Source organism: Stegostoma tigrinum, chromosome 45 (assembly GCF_030684315.1).
Source record: "Stegostoma tigrinum isolate sSteTig4 chromosome 45, sSteTig4.hap1, whole genome shotgun sequence".
In the NCBI taxonomy this organism is placed as follows: domain Eukaryota; kingdom Metazoa; phylum Chordata; class Chondrichthyes; order Orectolobiformes; family Stegostomatidae; genus Stegostoma; species Stegostoma tigrinum.
Genome location: NC_081398.1, coordinates 3524450 through 3543790, shown reverse-complemented (window position 1 = coordinate 3543790; position 19341 = coordinate 3524450). Strand labels below are relative to the sequence as shown.

Below are 19341 nucleotides of genomic sequence, written 5' to 3'. Positions count from 1 at the left end.
GAGTTGGAATGCCCATCAGCCATGATTAAACGGCAGAGTGGACCGGATGGGCTGAATGGCCTTACTTCCACTCCTATGTCTTATGGTCTTAAAACAAGTAACTTTCACCTGAATGCTGTCCATACCCTGGGAGATTTCAGAAGACCTGACAAGGTCACATGAACAGCTCTTGGAGAAGCCTTCTGAAGGGCAATAGTATCTGAGGCATTATATTCCAGCAACACTCAGCACATTACAAAGGGACGGAAGTTGGAATCTACAGCACTGGAATAATACAGGGCCAAAGTCTACAGATGGCCATTTACCCCACTGCATCTATCAATTCCTTGCAAGAGGAATCCAATTCCAATCCTCTCTGTCCCAATATCTCTCTATAGAACATTATCCCAAATTAATCCCACTGCTCTATTCTCTCACCACAGCTCTGTATCAGTTTCAAAGTAATTACACTCCTCCTATAGATCTGTATCCAAACTAATCTCATCCATGTTTTCCCCAAAGACTTATGACAACCTAAAAACTGGTATGTACAGGCTAGTCCCTGGATCCTGAAGCTCCTGCACAAACTGCCAATGCATGCTGATAGCAGCAAAATCTTGAGACTGCCAGATCTTGTTAACCAAGTTCCCTTTACCTAAAATGGTCACGATGTAGTATCCACAGCAACATGCTGGTTCGCAGTGTTCCAGATCCTCAATCTGACCTGCTGGGATTCCAGAAAAATTAGAGGGCTGGAGACCAAAGGTTTTGAGGAGCAAGGGCTTGTCTCTGAAGTAGAAGCGGCGAGCCACCATTTGGGAAATGTCTCCGCGATGGGCGATGTGCTCCTGCTGTGATGGGCAGGCAGTCCAAGAGAAGACGGGATGGGCTAAGCTCATTGCACTTGGCGTCTCCTCCATATCATCAGAGTCTGTGCAGAACTCCTCACATGCTTTTATGAAGTTTAGAGCTTTAAAAGGAAGAACAACTGTGCTGCATTCATACCATTCCAAATTTCACATCTAAGTCTGCTTCATATAAAACAATTTAACAGTACAGCCATTATTATGGAAGTGAATGCAGAAGCCATTTTGCGTATAGTACTATATGCACTGCAAAGATTGGTGGTTATGGATCTACTTTTAATGTTATTGCTTTAGGAATCAGACCAAGACAAGTCTCTGCTCTTCAGGTAAAATTATAAAATCTTTTGATTTGAACAGTTGAACAACACTGATATTTAACAACTCAACCCCCAACTCTATGTTGATATTTTAGCCTTTCTTAAACGTTGGATACAGTGTAAATAAATCCACAAGATGAGTCACAGAAATTTACAGCTCAGTTGGTGGCCATTCAGCCCATCTTATCTTTTGCTTTGCAGATCAATCCTGAATATTCCCACTGTCCTGTCTTCCCAAATACTTACATCAATGCCAAATAATCCAAGATCTTTCCTCACAACTCTGCAGCAATCCCCAAACTAATTCTGCTGACTCATGCCTTCCCTACAACCCTGTATCAATCCCCAAATTAATTCCGTTGACATGCTGTCTCCAAATAGCCTTACATAAACCCCAAACTAATCACACTGCTCTTCTCTCTCCCCTTTGTCATGCATCATCAATCCCTACTAGTCCCATTGCTTCACCTTTTTCTTCATAACCTGATTTAATCCCTGACCAACCCCATTGCTCCACTCTCCCATTATAGCCCTATATCAAGCCCAGACTAATCTACAGTCCTGAAATGCATATAGATCTTTACCTATAATCATGAAAAATTATTACTGTAATATATTGATGATCTAGGGCATAACTTCAGATTACACAAAATTCAAATGTAGCAAACTGTGAGTAAAATAACAAACTTCATTCAGGAGGACACAGAAGAATTAGATAGATGCGCACTAGTGATGCCAAGGCATACATGGCTATGGAACAATTGCTGGAAAATGGGATTAGAATAGTTAGGTGGTTATTTTTGACAGGTGCAGATCCAATGGGCCAAAAAGCCTTTTTCTGTGCTGCAGACCTCTATGACTCTTTGAGACACTTGGCAGATGAAATTTAAGGCAAAAAAAAATTAAGGGGATTCATTATGGTCAGTAAATATAAGCTAAACTGAAACAATTTGGTGGGAAGGTGCAGGAACAGAGAATTTTCCATTGTGTTGTTGCGAGGATGCGTAATGTGCTGCTTGAATGAATGGTGGATGCAGATTCAGTAATAATTTTAAAAACCAACTGCATTGGGCAAAATAACAAAGTGTGGAGCTGGATGAACACAGCAGGCCAAGCAGCATCTCAGGAGCACAAAAGCTGACGTTTCGGGCCTAGACCCCTCATCAGAGACTCTGTTCGCTCCACACTGCCCTCCAACCGCACCACACCCGGCACCTTCCCCTGCAACCGCAGGAAGTGCTATACTTGGCCCCACACCTCCTCCCTCACCCCTATCCCTGGCCCCAAGATGACTTTCCATATTAAGCAGAGGTTCACCTGCACATCTGCCAATTTTTTTTTTCTATCTTCCTACCTGCAATGGGCAAAATCTACGTCTACACAAAAAGGTGAACACAAAATTGATAGAATAGCCTCCATAAGAACCATGATTCTAATTACAACGACAAACTCAAACTAATCCTGGTTTTCTCCATTATATCAGACTCCTGGGACATTGATAAACTATCTGGATGAAAATAACATGGAACATGAATTGGTGCCAACAGATAATATCAAATGAGCCTCTCAATGTTTCTAATCTGTTTCTGGGACAACAGAGGGTCGATTAGTTCCTTCCCAAACTTGAACTGACTCAAACATAGCAGAGGTGGTTCCATGTAAGTAATCTCTGCAGCAACAAAAGTGTTGGCTTGTGAGTTTGTCCGGGACAAGCTGTCATCTGGTACCCTTCATTTGAGAACCTAGTCACAGAATACAGCCAGATCTTTGGCTGCTAAGGAGAATTAGGAGGGCATGGGATCACAGCTCAGTCATACTCTGACTTCAGGAGTCATCAACTTTGGGGTGATAACCCATAGCCATATCCTAATAACAGAACAAAACAGTGAATGCTGTGAGGAAGCTTGGTTTGTTCGAACCTTTCCCAGGACTTGCATCACGGTTCATGTCCTTCTCATGCTTTCGTAGATGGTGAGGTGGATTCTCTTCCTCCCCAGTTGATTCTGTATCCTTACCGAGTCTAGGTTAAAAAGGAACTAATTATACTATGTGGTGCTTTCACATACTAACGTTCCAAATGTTTCACTAGGGAGAGTTTAAGTGAAAACTAGAATTTATTGTCACATGTACTAAAAGATGGTAGAAATCAGTTACCTTTTTACAAAATGATATGGCAGAGGAGGCTATCCAGCCCACAGTGCCTACTGTGCCTCTTTCAAACAGTTTTCCCATTAGCCCCATTCCTTTGCCCTTTCCCTGTAGCCCTGCAAATAACTCCATTTTGAAAGCCATTTTGAATTGGTTTCCACAATCATTCTAGGCAGCATGTTTCAGATCACTACAATTCACCCTATAAAAGGTAATCCCCCATTACCCCCTCTGCTTCTTTTACTCATGATCTTAAGTGAGTTCTCTGGTTTCCCATCCATTCTGCCAGTGCTAACTGTTTCTCCCCTTTTTATTATATTAGTAGCAGTAATATAGAAGAACTACTTTAAATCTCTCTGTAAACCTTAAAGAGAACAATCTCAGCTGCTCAGTTTTCTCAGATAACTGAAGTCCCCCATTCTGGCCAGTCTCATAAAGCTCTTCTCCACTCTCTCCAGACCTTAACATCTTTTCAAAATTAATGCTAATATCTGAAGCAACAACCCAGCTGAGGCCCAACGAGAAATTTACAAAGCTTTTGCACAAATGCTTTGGATTTGTATTCTGTGCTTCTAAAGTTCAGAGTACTTTTTTTAAAGCATAAAAGCAGGAACTCTTGCTACAGTTACATAGGGAATTGGTGAGATGACATTCATAGTACTGTGTACAGTTTTGATTTCCTTATTTAAGGAGGTTCTTCACAGAAAATTCACTAAGTCGATACCTGGGACAAAGCAGCTGTTTCACGAGGAAACATTAATCAGATCGTGGTTCAGTGGCATTTAGAAGTGGTGATCTTGTTGAAAAACAAGATTTTGAAAGTTTAAAGAATAAAGGAGCTCCTATTTAGGACAGCAAAGAGAAGGAATTTCTTTTCTCACAGGAATGTCAATCTTTAGAATTTCCTCTGACAAACAGCAGTGGAGGCAAGGCTGCTGAATATATTCAAGTTGACTGAGACATGTTTTTGATCCACGAAACAGTCACAAGTGGCCAGAAAGCAAAGGTGGAGTTACAGCTACAATCAGATTAGCCATTATCTTAATTAATGGCAGAGTTGGCTCAAGGAGCTAAACTTCTATTCCCACTTTCTTTTCTTCTACGTTAAACATCCTTGACAGTATTTTTGAGTGAACAGCAATTATTCAGTGAAGAGATTTAAGAGGTTTGGAAGATAGTGTACATAGGCATTGTCACCACATCTGCAGGAAGGAAAATATAGAGCTGTCAGAAGTCAGACAGTAGCGGATATAAGCATTAGATCATGGAACATAGTGCACTAAAAGATATGGAACTTGTGAAGTTTAAAAGGATGATGTTGCTGAATGTGTGCAATTCTGCATAAGTTACAACATTGTTCTCAATTGTTCTTGCAATTTGGAACTTGTGCACAGTGGAGCTAAGCGAGGGAACATAGAAAAGAACTCCAGCCTAAAGATGAGGCATTACCGGGTTGTGAAGACAATGAGAGCTCATGGAGAATTCAAATGCAGACTTACAAGAATTATGCAGTGTTCACAGCACAGAAACACACCTTTTGGCCCATGGTAAACTTTATGCTCTGTACAAGTTTCCTCTTTATCAGAACCTATTAGCACAATTTTCTAATTGTTTCTCCACCAAGTATTTATCCAGATTCCCCTTAAATGTTTCTAAACTATTCACCTCAGTCACTGTCTTTTGTAGCGAGTTCCTCACTCTCGCCATTGGCTGAGCAAAAAGGTTTCTCCCTAATTCTCTGTTTCATTTATTAGTGGGTATGTTACAGTTATATCGTCTAGTCAGCACCTTTAGGAAGGAATTGGAGTTCATTCATTAGACGTGCAGTGCTGAGCAGCAAGGCATTCAGAATGAGTGAATGCTTCAGTTACCTCACTGGTGTGCCTTTTCTCTTGCAGAATGTGCCTTTTCTTTTTCTTTTCTTTGACAAGCCCGCTGGTTTTTTTGGAGGAGGTCCACTGGTGAAACGTAAAGTTACAGCATATTAATTCAGTCACATATCCAACAGAGAAGTTTGTGGTCTTCCTTTGTGGTGAAGTTAGGTCTCACTGTACTGCCACCTACTGTACGACTCACTCTTTCCTCCAATGCCCCTTTGCAACCCCCCAGTGTCTGTAATCTGTGCGAATTGTTAGCTCCCTCACTTACATCGCTCAACACAGGGGAACTAAAAGCTACAGCTGTCTGCTGATCACAACCTTTTGTCTACCTTTCCAAACTTGGTTTCACTCTCCTGGATTACTGCTGCTAATTATGTCTTTTGATTATCATTTGAGTTGTCTGATATAGTAACTTGCCCAAAAAGATGAGGAACACCCTCAGATCCACTCTCTAGTCTGTAATCTGGCATTAGCCCTGGCAGCAAAGTAAGAGGTCTCTGGAAATTGTGAGCGAGAGGGTGTTAGAAATCAGCCAAGATTCCTACGTCTGACAATCGTCCCAGTGACCAACTCCCCACTCCACCTAGAAGTGTAACTGGTTGCACACCAGACTACGCCACTTTGCAGTCATCTAGCTCATTGGCACTCACTGTTCTCTAACCAGCAAAATAACTGACTTGGAATGCTTGAACTAGTCCCCAGCTGGAAAACTATTCCATTCCTTACAAATAAATATGTCTTGCATTTACAAACACAAATCTCCACCAATAGAAAACAATTCCACATTTCCACACCTGAAGAATAAACCTCACCTCATGACAGGGATTACAGGACTTTTGTTTCCTCTTGTGCCCCGAAATGGCTGGTCAGCATCAAGTAATTCTTCACACTCCTCAGTTCCTCCAACAGCATTATAGACTTCAGTAAACTGTAAGACAAGAACTTGCCAGAGAAACCAAGTGGCTACCTGATAGGCTGGAAATCTGATCATATGACAGCAACTTCCTGTTCTATTGCCAAGAAGTAACTTCAGAAAAACCTACATCAGTGTCTTCTTTACCCAGCACAAATCCCCAATATGGTGAAAGGTGGTGTATTACTGCCTTGTAAGATAGCGAGGGTATCTTATTGGTGCATTGACACGAAACAACGAGGAAACGTGTTTCTGTACAAAATGACATTGGGACTCAACTTCAAAAATAATCAGTTGACTGTAAAGTGTTTGTTGTGAGGCAGCAAGCACAGCAGTCAACTTGTGCTCAGCAAGCTGTCATCAGATAATGGCCAGAAAACATGTTTTTTTGTAATGTTATGTCACATATACACATCAGCCGGGAGACTAGGCACACTTCCCTGGTCTTCTTCAAAGTAATCCCTTGGATTCTTTTAAGTTCACCAGAATGCAAAGTCTTGGTTTGATGTTTCATCTGTTACCTCCAACAGTACAACACTCAATCAGTATTCTACTTTTTGAGTGTCTACTTGGTTATAATGCTCAATTTTCCACGGTGGGATCTGAACCCACACATCTTGAGGTGCAAGCTCTGATCACAGGTGACACAAGATGCCTTTGTTAGGTAATGCTAGTGATTCGATTTGGCATGTCTGGAAGTACACAAACAAATACAATTTCTCCTTTCCCAACACTACTCAAGTCAATGTATTCTATACAATATTCCATTCTTAGTCTCTTCCTTTTGCCACCAACCCCATTGTAAAACAACTGTTTAGACATCTCTGTTACCTCTTCATCCATTCTGCCCAGTAACTGGTATTTTACAGATTTGATTCGTCCCTGCACAGTCACCTGCCTATACTCTCGATACTCCAGCCGATTCAGGTACTGCTTCAATTCAGACATCGTAGTCAAGGGAGACATACCTAAAAAAGAAAGATTTGGCTTTTCTTAAAAAAAAAGCACAAATGTTTTTGCTCCTTTCCTGTAGGCACTGCAAACCATCATACATTAGATCACAGTAACCCCTTTCCACAGTGAAGTAGCACCGAACTTACATGACATAGAAGGGAGAGCAACCTGACTTAAAGTAACAATATTTCGATAGTCATGTCCAGTGACTGCAGGACACTAGGGCAATCTATGAATTGTGGTGGTGAAAACTTTTATATTCACCTTGAAGGGCAGATAAAGCAACTGAAAGACTGCAACTCCTATAGTGAAGCATTGGCTGCAATTAAAGCGTCAGCCTATATTATGTCCCAACTTTCTGCAGTGGTATTGAGACCACAGCCTTCTAAGAGGGAGCACAGACAGCAGCTGAGCACAGAAGCCTAAAGTAGATAAAGTAAATATGTGACACTGGACATTAAGCAAGAGACCAGATCCAGCTTCCTCACCAAGTATTTCACGTCGATAATCCCGCTCACTTGGAGGAAGGGGAGGATAGGTGTAACATCCACCAATCTGAGTGTGACTTAATGTGTCTCTTTCTTGATCCTTGGCAGATTGTATCCAATTAATAAACTGCTTCACCTTGGGGTTTTTCACATATAATTTCCCATGATGATGACCTAAAGGGGACAGGTGAAGATGGAAATACATTAAGACCTTAGTCAAGACATTATGCAGTGAATTACATCAATGCTCAGAGACCAGGGGAACTGCACATAATGTCACACACCATTTTTTGCCTGCTGGACAGATAAGTGTAAAACTTGGTGCAGCGGCCAGCCCACCAAATTCCAAGCTCATTTCTCACTGTGAGCTGATAAGAAGTTGGGGCAGTCGTCTACATACAGTTGCACAGTACGGAAACAGTCCTTTGGTAAAAATTATCCATGCTGACCAGATACCCTATAAAAATCCAGTTCCATTTGCTAGCATTTGGTTATATAACCATCCAGATGCCTTTTAAATGTTGTAACTGTACCAGCCTTTAACACTTCCTCTGGCAGCTCATTTCACATACACACCACCCTCTGCGTGAAAACGTTGCCCCTTAGGGACCTTTTTATGACTCACTCCTGTCATCTTAAACCTATGCCTGCTAGTTTCCAACTCCCCCACTCTGAGAGAACGACCTTGGCTATTCACCCTATCTGTGCCCCTCATTATTTCATAAACCTCTATAAAGTCACCCCTCAGCCTCTGATGGTCCAGGGAAAATACCTCCAGCCTATTCAGTCCCTCCTTATAGCTCAAATCCTTCCAAGCCTGGCAACATCCTTGTGAATCTTTCCTGTACCCTTTCAAGTTTACCAACATCTTTCCTACTGCAGGGAGACTAAACTGAACACCGGTGTTCCAAAAGTGGCCTAACCAATATCCTGGACAGCAGCAACATGACATCCCAAATCCTATATTCAATGCACTGATCAAAACATGCTACCCCAACTGACCTAAAAAGCAGGAACAAATCCTCAGCTGTTCTAGGGCCTCATGTTGCTGTTAAGTTTATGTAAGTATCAGTTAGGATCAGGAAGAGGTCACTCAGTATCTCAAGCCTGCTGTGCCATTCAGTGAGATCCTGGCTCATTGGATTACACCATTTTCCTGCCGGCCCTCAATAATCTTTTGCCTGCTTTATTATCAAGCATCTATTTACTTTTGCTTCAAAAATATTTAAAAATTCTACTTCCATCTCTCTTTGAGGAAGAGTGGTCCAAAGTCTCATGAGCTTCTGTGACAACAAAGTTCTCCTCGCTGCCATCTTAAATGGGCAATCCCTTAAACTGTTTTTATCGATAGTTTTGGGGTGGAATGTGTGCCTCCAGTAATCAAACATAATATGGTACAAAGGATTAGTTTAACTTCATTCATAGAATGAGAGCAAGCCTATTAAGGGTCCTCCACATCTCCAACACAGTGCTAGACATTTTCTCTCAAATAAAAGTTATATTCTTGTCTGATCAAGCTTTCTTTTAAAAGTGTCAAGTGAACAAAATCAAGTCTCTTTCCACTCCAACTATTTACTGAGTAAACCTACATTAGGAGGTTGACATAGGAATAGGAGATCATTCTGTCATCTGAGCTGGTCTGACACTTAGACTGTGCTATACTTCTAAATTCTTGAGGGCAGGCAGGAAAATGGTGTAATCCGATGAACCATGATCTTGCTGAATGGCACAGCAGGCTTGAGATACTGAGTGACCTCCTCCTGATGCTAACTGATACTTTCATAAACTTAATAGCAACATGAGGCCCTAGAACAGGTGAGGATTTGTTCCTGCTTTTTAGGTCAGTTGAGGTAGCATTCTAAGGTAGCATTGCCTTGGGTCCACAACCTTCAAACTGTGTACCAACAAAAATCTACTGACTACATTTTCTATTTTCTTACCAACCCTCCCTTATTAGGGTGCACTCCCATCCCTCTAGTCATGAGGTAGCACAAGAAAACAGGGCCCCATCCTTCAGTGTTTGTCAGCAATACATGCACTAGAAGTTCTCTCACCATATACATACCATTGACATATACTTGGCTGTACTCGGTGCTTTGCAGGTAAGGAAATGCTGTCTGTCCGCTGGGATCGATCATTTTGCATTCCAGTCTAACATTCGTACACACAAGGAAGGTCACTAAAATAAAAAAAACACTTTTGAGCATGGGTTTTAGGTGAATCATTCTCTTTGTCTTGGCATCATCATTTCTACAACTAAGTTAAGGCCCTCCTCTGCTAATGCTCCTAAACAGTTTGGAATCTGGAAATGAACTATAAAGGCACAACCAACAGACTGGTGCGTCCCTCTAGCAATGTCATTTCAGGGTTGATAACAGTTCAACATGGAATAAAGAACAAGAGTAGGCCACTTGTTCTTTTCAAGCCTGTTCTGCCATTCATGGCTGATTTTAACTTCAACTCCTCATTCCTGCATTCTCCCAATAAGTTTTCATCCTTTTAGAATCAGAGAATCCCTACAGGGAGTAGGGCCATCAAGTTCACATCGCCCCTCCATACAACATCCCATCCAGTTCTCCCCTCTGCCCTTCCACACTGGTGCTGTGAGGCACTGTGCCTCAATCAATAATGTAACTCACTCTGCTTTAAAAAATATTTAAAAATCCTGCATTCACAGCCTTTTGAAGAAGGCAATTCCAAAGACTCTCAACCACCACAGAAACTGTTTTTCCTCTGATCACTTGTATGGGTGACACATTATTTTAAATTACAACCCTAGTTCTTTATTCTTCCATAACAGGAAACATCATTTACACATCCACCAGTTAAGATCTTTCAGGATCGTATATGTTTCAATTAAGTCACCTCTGATTCTTTCAAACTCCAGTGGATACAGGCTTAGTCTGTCTAACCTTCTCTTAACTGCTTCCACTGCATTAAATCCTTCCATAAGTATGATGCCCAGTGTTGCCCAGATGGGGTCCTGCCAATGCCCTGTATAACTAAAGCTTAACGTCTCTACTCTTGCATTTAATTTCCCTCAGAAAAAAAACATAAACAGACACACCTACTGGTTTGCTTGAGGATGTACCAAGCAGAATTGATCGGGGGAAACTAGTGAATGTGGTTTCTTTGGTCTTTCGGAAAGCTTTCAGCAAAATTCCAAATAACGAGATTAATGTGTAACATTAAAGCATATAGGATTGGGGGGGGGGTTTCTGACATTTTAATTTATTTTGTTTATCATCAATACTAGAGGTCCAATGATTCACAATATATGTCAATGATTTAGATGAAAGAACTTTATGAATTATCCCAAAATTTGCAGATAACACAAAGCTGGATGGAAGGGTGGCCTCTATGATGCAGAGATGTTGCAGTGTGATTTGGACAGGCTGTGAGAGTGGGTGACTGCATGGAAGATGCAGAATAATCTGGATAAATGAGAGGTTATCCATTTTCGTAGAAAAATGGGAGGCAGATAATTTTTGAATGACAGTAAATTGAGAAAGGGGAATGTGCACCAGGTGCAGCAGGCAGGAAAGAAGACAAACTGTATGCTGGCATTCATCGACCGGATTAAACAATAGGAACAAGCCTGTCATGCTGCAATTATACAGAGCATTGATGAGGCCACACTTGATATATTGTGTGCAGTTTGGGTCTCTTTATTGAGACAGGATGTTTGTGCTTTTGTGGGACTGCAGGACTGATGTAGGAGGTTGAGTCTGTTAGGACTGTATTCATTGGCGTGTAGATGACGGGGAGGGGTTCTCATAGAAACCTATAAAATTCTAACTGACTGAAAGGGTTAGATGCAGGAAGCTATTCCTGATGGTGGGAGAGTCCAGAACCAGGGATCATAGGTTACGGATAAGGGGTAAACCTTTTAGGACTCTGATAATAAAAAAATTCTTGAATGGTGAGCCTGTGGAATTCACTATCACAGAAAGCAGTTGAGGCCAAAACGTTGTGTTTTCAAGGAGGAGAGAGATATAGCTCTTGAAGCTAAAGGAATCAAGAGATTTGGGAGGAGGTTGAGATTAGGATATTGAGTTTGATGATCAGCCAATCATCATACTGAATGTCAGAGCAGGCTCAAGGGTTTGGATGGCCTACTCCTGCTCCTATTTTCTACGTTAAATGTTATCTACCTGTAAATTCTAGCATCAATAAATTTCAGGTTTCCACCCCTGGACTGCTTTTGTAATTAAAACAATTCTCCATCGAAGTGTGACACCTTCAGCAATGATGGTTGAAGGGTGAAAAACTGGGGCTAAACATTTAATACAACATAATAACAGATCTGCAGTAGCACGACAGGCAGTAATTTGGGTACTGTGCCGATTGGTAATGCCTGATGTGGCACATAACGGTCAACAAAATAAACAGTGGATACGACAGTTGGATTTAACATCTTGCATGTACTTCACAGATTACAAAGTAGGTCATTCGCACATAAACTGAAGGCTCAATGTGTCTTGCTGGATAGTACTGAGTCCATCGCTATTCCCATATTTCTGCATATTTCTGTAAAATGCAGAATATTTTTGCAAACTTCCAATCGTACAGATTAACCAGGCATTCATTTCATAGAATCATACAGTACAGAAGAGGCTCTTCAATCCACAGAGTCCGCACCAACAGAAAGTGACTCCCTAAATCTACACTACTCCCATTTTCCAGCACTTGGCCCACAGTTTTAAATGTTATGATATTTCTAGTGCTCGTTCAATTCTTTCTTAAAAGTTCTAAGGTTTTCTGTCTCAACTGTTGTCCCTGGCAGTGCATTCCAGATTCCCACCACATTCTCAGTGAAAAACATTTTCCTTAAATCCTCTCTAAACCTCCTGCCTTTCACCTTAAAATCATGCCACCTTGTTACTGACTCTTCGACAAAGGGGAGCAGCTGCTTTTTATCCATTCTGTCCATCCCCTCAATCTTGTGCATCTCATTCACATCCCTTCTCTGCTCCAGAGTTAGCTTATTCAGCCTTACTTCATAGCTAAACTGCTTCATTCTAAGCAACATCCTGGTGTATCTTCTCTGTACCCCCTGCAGCACAATCACATACTTCCTTTATGGTGGTGATCAGAACTGCACACAATACTTCAATCACAGTCAAACCAAAGACCTGTACAGCTCCAACATAACCTCTGTGCCTTTAGCAACAATGCCAGGACTGATAAAGGCACTTGCCTAATATGCGTTAACTACTCCGTTAAATGACTCACCATCTTCAGAGGTCTATGAACAAGCAACCCAAGATCCCACTGTTTTTGAGCTTCCTAGTGTCCTGTCATTGATTGATTGTACATTTGTAGTTTGTGGGATGTCCCGTGTTGCCAAATGACAGCTGCACAAGCTTACACCTGAGATTACACAGTGGGGAGCTGGAGGAACACAGCAGGCCACGCAGCATCAGAGGAGCAGGAAAGTTGATGTTTCGGGTCAGGACCCTTCTTCAGAAATGAGGCTAAGATTTCTGAAGAAGGGTCCTGACCCGAAACATCAACTTTCTTACACCTCTGATGCTGCTTGGCCTGCTGTGTTCCTCCAGCTCTGCATTGTGTTAGCTCTAACTCCAGCATCAGCAGTCCTTACTATCTCTTATTTACACCCTAGACAAGATTTGAGGCAGTTGGAATTGAAAAATACCAGCAAGGGAATTACACTCAATTTTCTGAATTACAGCTGTTTACACAAGCATTTTCAGACATCTAGTTAAGTTACTCACTTGAAAGTTGCCAGGGTCAATTTGCTCCCAGTTAGCACCTCTGACCTAGAGTAGTGATTGTCTGCTGGATAGTGAAGACTGTCCAGTGATGACTGGAGACTCAACATCCAATGGCTAACCATGAGAAACATGGGAATGGAAGTGATTTTTGGTCTACGTATTAGTAGCTGTTAACAGCTCAGTGAACCATACTCTCACCGGAGTTGGAAATCAGCAAGGCATCAAGTCCCACAAGACTTGAGCACAGAAACCAGTCTAACACTTACAGTACAGCACTGAGGCAGCATTTCTTCAGCCAGAGAGTGGTGGGCTTCTGGAATTCATTGCCGCAGAGTGCAGTGGAGGCCGGGACGCTGGACACCTTCAAGGCAGATATCGACAAATTCTTGATCTCAAAAGGAATCAAGGGCTACAGGGAGAGTGCAGGGAAGTGGCGTTGAAATGCCCATCAGCCATGATTTAAATGGCGGAGTGGACTTGATGGGCAGAATGGCCTTACTTCCACTCCTATGTCTTATGGTCTTTAGGATGAGGCTTTCATGAAGTACATGACTGTCATCTCAGGTGAATGGAAAAGAACCATCCTACAGTCACTATTTCACAGTCAAGGAGGGCAACTTCCCACAACATCACAGGCCGATATTTAGCCTGCAGCCAAAATTACGACAAGGTCCATTATCTGGTCATTATCATGCTATTGTATGTGGAATCTTGCTATGGACAAAACTGGCTGCCACATTTTCTATACTTTAGCAATGTTGGTTGCTTTTACACATCCTATATCATGAAAGATGTGGCAGAGGTGCAACTCTTTTTGTTCCCAGTTTCAAGTTAAGCAACAGAATGAGCCATGGGAGAATACCTTTTCACAAATATCACAAACAATAAGCGGTGAGAAGCTTCTTACCAGTATTGTCTGCCAGGCTGCATGGGGATATCTGACTCTGAACCTCAGGCTGAGAGGTTGAGAAAAGCTTAAGGACAAAAGGTTCTGAGGCTGTTCCATCAATCAGGTGCAGCCAGCGATAAACCAGGAATTCGTCAGGTCGCTCTGCAAAGATCAATTGAACATGAAACAAACGGAGCACTGGACCGAATTCCCTTAATCCAAAGCCGTCACGTACTGATAAGTTATCAAGGAAGAATATTAATCTATGTCACAGAATCTTACAGCACAGGGGGCCATTCATTTCACAAGTCTGGGAGGTACACAGTGGGACCAACACCTAGCAGAAACTGACCAATCGAAGAAATGAGGTAGAGGTAGTGACAGATGCCTGGGAGTGAGGCAGAAAGTGTTAGGTTTCTGGGAGTGAGGTACAATGAATGACAGATAATAAAATGTGAGGCTGGATGGATACAGCAGGCCCAGCAGCATCTCAGGAGCACAAAAGCTGACGTTTCGGGCCTAGACCCTTCATCAGAGAGGGGGATGGGGTGAGGGTTCTGGAATAAATAGGGAGAGGGGGGGAGGCGGACCGAAGATGGAAAGAAAAGAAGATAGGTGGAGAGGAGAGTATAGGTGGGGAGGTAGGGAGGGGATAGGTCAGTCCAGGGAAGACGGACAGGTCAAGGAGGTGGGATGAGGTTAGTAGGTAGGAGATGGAGGTGCGGCTTGGGGTGGGAGGAAGGGATGGGTGAGAGGAAGAACAGGTTAGGGAGGCAGAGACAGGTTGGACTGGTTTTGGGATGCAGTGGGTGGAGGGGAAGAGCTGGGCTGGTTGTGTGGTGCAGTGGGGGGAGGGGACGAACTGGGCTGGTTTAGGGATGCGGTGGGGGAAGGGAGATTTTGAAGCTGGTGAAGTCCACATTGATACCATTAGGCTGCAGGGTTTCCAAGCGGAATATGAGTTGCTGTTCTGCAACCTTCGGGTGGCATCATTGTGGCACTGCAGGAGGCCCATGATGGACACGTCATCTACAGAATGGGAGGGGGAGTGGAAATGGTTTGCGACTGGGAGGTGCAGTTGTTTATTGCGAACCGAGCGGAGGTGTTCTGCAAAGCGGTCCCCAAGCCTCCGCTTGGTTTCCCCAATGTAGCGGGAGCCACACCGGGTACAGTGGGTACAGTATACCACATTGGCAGATGTGCAGGTGAACCTCTGCTTAATGTGGAAAGTCATCTTGGGGCCTGGGATAGGGGTGAGGGAGGAGGTGTGGAGGCAAGTGTAGCATTTCCTGCGGTTGCAGGAGAAGGTGCCGTGTGTGGTGGGGTTGGAGGGCAGTGTGGAGCGAACAAGGGAGTCACGGAGAGAGTGGTCTCTCCGGAAAGCAGACAGGGGTGGGGATGGAAAAATGTCTTGGGTGGTGGGGTTGGATTGTAGATGGCGGAAGTGTCGGAGGATGATGCGTTGTATCCGGAGGTTGGTGGGGTGGTGTGTGAGAACGAGGGGGATCCTCTCTGGGCGGTTGTGGCGGGGGCGGGGTGTGCGGGATGTGTTGCGGGAAACGCGGTCAAGGGCGTTCTCGACCACTGTAGGGGGAAAGCGCGAGAAATGCAATTTGACTGCAATGAATGACAGATGCCTGGGAATAAGGTCGTAGGTTTGACAAGCCCTGGGAGTGATGTGGGTCTGTGCTTAAGTATAAGAAATGACAATGCCTGGGAAATTCAATTTACATACCTTTGTTTCGGATGCGCTCCTGTCTACCAACAAAAGTAACAAAGCCGATGATGCTGCACAAATCTCCAGAGCAAAGCCCTGATACTTCCTTCCTGCATCAACAATGAGACAGATACAATTACTAATCTGTTGCCTTGTACAATTTACTGAGAAGCTATCAAGCATTTAAGCCGGAGAATGCAGAGACATATACATTTCCAGCACAGAAAAAGGCCCTTTGGCCCATCAAGTGTGCACCAGTCAAAAACATCCACCTAATTATTCTAATCCCATCTTCCAGCACTTGGCCCATTGCCTTGTAATGGCTTGGCATCATAAGAGCATATCTAAATACTTCTAAGTGTTATCAGGGTTTCTGGATCTACCACCCTGACAGACAGCGAATTCCAGATTCCCACCACCCTGTTGATGAAAATTTTTTTCTCACATTCCTTCTAAACCCTTTGTCCCTTACCCTAAATCTGTGACCCCGGTCACTGAGCCCCCAAAAGGGGAAAGTTTCTTCCTGTCTACCCTATCTATGTCCTTCAATTTTATACATCAATCATGTCCTCCCTCAGTTTCTTCTGCTCAAGGGTAAAAACAAAAGTCTATCCAATCTCTCTTCATAGCTAAAACTCACCAGCCCAGGTAACACCCCAGTAAATCTCCTCTGCACCCCCTCTGGTGCAATCACATCCCTCCTAGTATAGAATCCAGAACTGCGCACAATTTTCTAGCTCTGCCCTAACTAACTTTTTAAATTTGGTGCCAGCACAACTTCCCACTCTTAAACTCTATGTCTTAGCTAATAAAAGGCCATATCCATATGCCTTCTTAACCATTTTATCCACTTTTCCTGGTACAGACCACTGTAATACACACCAAGATCCCATTGATCCTCCATGCTTCCTATGTCCTACTGTTCATCATGTATTCCATTGCCTCAATAAAAAAACAAAATAACTGTGGATGCTGTAAATCAGAAACAAAAACAGAAGTTGCTGGAAAAGCTCAGCAAGTCAGGCAGCATCTGTGAAGAGAAATCAGAGTTGACGTTTCAGGTCTGGTAACTCTTGCCTTGTTTATCCTGCCCAAGTACACCACCTCACACTTATCTAGATTGAAATCCACCTGCCATTGATCAGCCTGTCAATACCGTCCTGTAGTCTAAGGCTATCCTCCTCACTATTTACTACCCGTCAATTTTTTTTTATCATCCATAAACTTACTGATCAACCCTCCTAACTTTAAGTTAATAACTTATGTATGTTACAAACAACAACAGCCCAACACTGATTCCTGTGTAACCCCAATGGACACAGGATTCCTGTCACAAAAACATCCCTACACCATCACTGCCCGTTTCCAGCCACTCAGTCAATTCTGGACTCAATTAGTCAAATTTCCTTGGATCCTATGGGTTCTTGCCTAAGTTATCAGTCTCCCACCAGGCACCTTATTGACAGAGATAATGGGAACTGCAGATGCTGGAGAATCCAAGGTAATAAAATGTGGAGCTGGATGAACACAGCAGGCCAAGCAGCATCTCAGGAGCACAAAAGCTGACGTTTCGAGCCTAGACCCTTCATCAGAGAGGGGGATGGGCCCGAAACGTCAGCTTTTGTGCTCCTGAGATGCTGCTCGGCCTGCTGTGTTCATCCAGCCTCACATTTTATTATCTTATTGACAGCCTTGACTGTGACACATACCCACACCTATACACCTGGTTACCTCTTTGAAAAATGACTTTCCCTTAACAAAACCATGCTGACTGTTCTTGATTAATCCCTGCCTCTCCAAGTGTTGATTAATTTTATCCTGCAACATTTTTTTGTTTGATTCACTTGAGGGATCTGGGCATCACTTGCTGGGCCAATGGATTTCTCACCACTGAGCTTAAACCAGCTTGCTCGTTCTTGAATAACAGCCCTAGATTGGCTGTCCTCCAGTTTGTTAGCATCTCTCCTATAGCCAGAGAGGAATTGAAAATTCTTGCTAACACTCCTGCTACTTCAACCTCAGTGTCACTCAGTAGCCTGAGAAATACTTCAACTGGCCCAGGAGATTTTCCTACTTTGCTGCATTCTCCATGACAACACCTCCACCATTCAGCATTCTACGTCCATGAATGTTGATGCTACAGTCAAGACAGCACAACAAAGCCTCTACTTTCTCAGAAGGCTAAGGAAATTCAGCATGTCCACAAATGACGCTCACTAATTTTTTTGATGCATCACAGCTTGGTATAGCAACCACTCTGCCCAAGACCACAAGAAATTATAAAGAGTTGTGAATACAGCTGGCCCATCACACAAACCAGCCTTCCTTCTGTTGACTCCATGTACGCTTCCACTGCCTTAGAAAAGCAGCCAAAATAATCTAAGGCCCCTCCTAGACCCTGGTTCTATTCTCTTCTACCCCCTTACATCAGGCAGAAGATCCAAAAGTTTGAAAAAATGTAACAACAGATTTAAGAACAGCCTCTTCCCCACTGTTATCAGACTTCTGAATGGATCTCTCACATATTCAAGTTGATCTTTCTCTGTAGCTGTAACTCTATATTCTGCATTCTATTCTATTACCCTAATGTACTTACATAGAGTATGATTTGTCTGCAAAACAATACTTTTCACTGTATCTCAGTACACATGACAAAAATAAATCAAAACAAATCTACTCATATTGTAAAAATGTTTGATATTTGACTCAGCCCATTCCCAAAGTGCTTTGTTAGACCCTGTCAAATGCCGGTTGCCCAGAGAAATTCATCAACATTCTCTGTCTCCTCTATGACAGGATGTTGGCGATGGTCCTCACCAATGGTAATGTAACAGAATCCTTCAAGGGGAAGACAGCAGTCAAGCAAAGATGTGCCGTTGCACCCCAACCTTTGGTCCATCTTCATCGCCATTATTATTCTTCTTGTTAAGAACAAGCTTCCCAGTGGTGCAGACACTGTCTACAGGATTGACAGGAACATTTTTCAACCTCAATTGGTTAAAATCTATGAAGAAAACAACACTGAGCTCACTTGTACTTCAATATGCAGATGAGATCATCTCCCTGCTCTCTGAAATGAATCATCAAGCCTCACTTAATGTCTTTGTGGGAGCATACTAAAGAATTAATCTCAGTCTCAACCTCAAGAAACTCAAATCCTTTACCATCATGTCCCAGGTCAAGTCTCAGTCCATTCCTCCATTCAGATTAACAGAGAACTCCTCCCGAACATTGAATGTTTCTCCCACCTGGGAAGCCAAATCTCATCCAAGACTGACATTAATGTGGAGATTCAACATTGCATACTACCTGCAAACATCGTTTTTGAATGGCTAAGATTGAGAGACTTTGACTTCCATGCCAATACCAAGATCTTGTGTCTAGGGTAGTTTATTTCTTGACTCTTCTATATGGCTACAAAATTTGAACTACCTATAGACGCTGCTGAAATG

General features: G+C 42.8%; 1 protein-coding gene across 1 annotated transcript in view; it reads right to left on the bottom strand.

Moving 5' to 3' along the window:
* Positions 1–19341, bottom strand: part of LOC125448748 (RPA-related protein RADX-like) — a 40677-nt gene that overhangs the window by 9053 nt on the left and 12283 nt on the right. The window contains exons 5-13 of the mRNA XM_048524246.2: positions 15908–15999; positions 14191–14334; positions 9611–9724; positions 7546–7719; positions 6935–7071; positions 6003–6118; positions 5182–5268; positions 3082–3182; positions 635–949 (exon numbers count right to left, since the gene is read on the bottom strand). Of these exons, the coding sequence (XP_048380203.1) occupies positions 635–949; positions 3082–3182; positions 5182–5268; positions 6003–6118; positions 6935–7071; positions 7546–7719; positions 9611–9724; positions 14191–14334; positions 15908–15999 (1280 nt within the window). The remainder of the gene's footprint in view (positions 1–634; positions 950–3081; positions 3183–5181; positions 5269–6002; positions 6119–6934; positions 7072–7545; positions 7720–9610; positions 9725–14190; positions 14335–15907; positions 16000–19341) is intronic.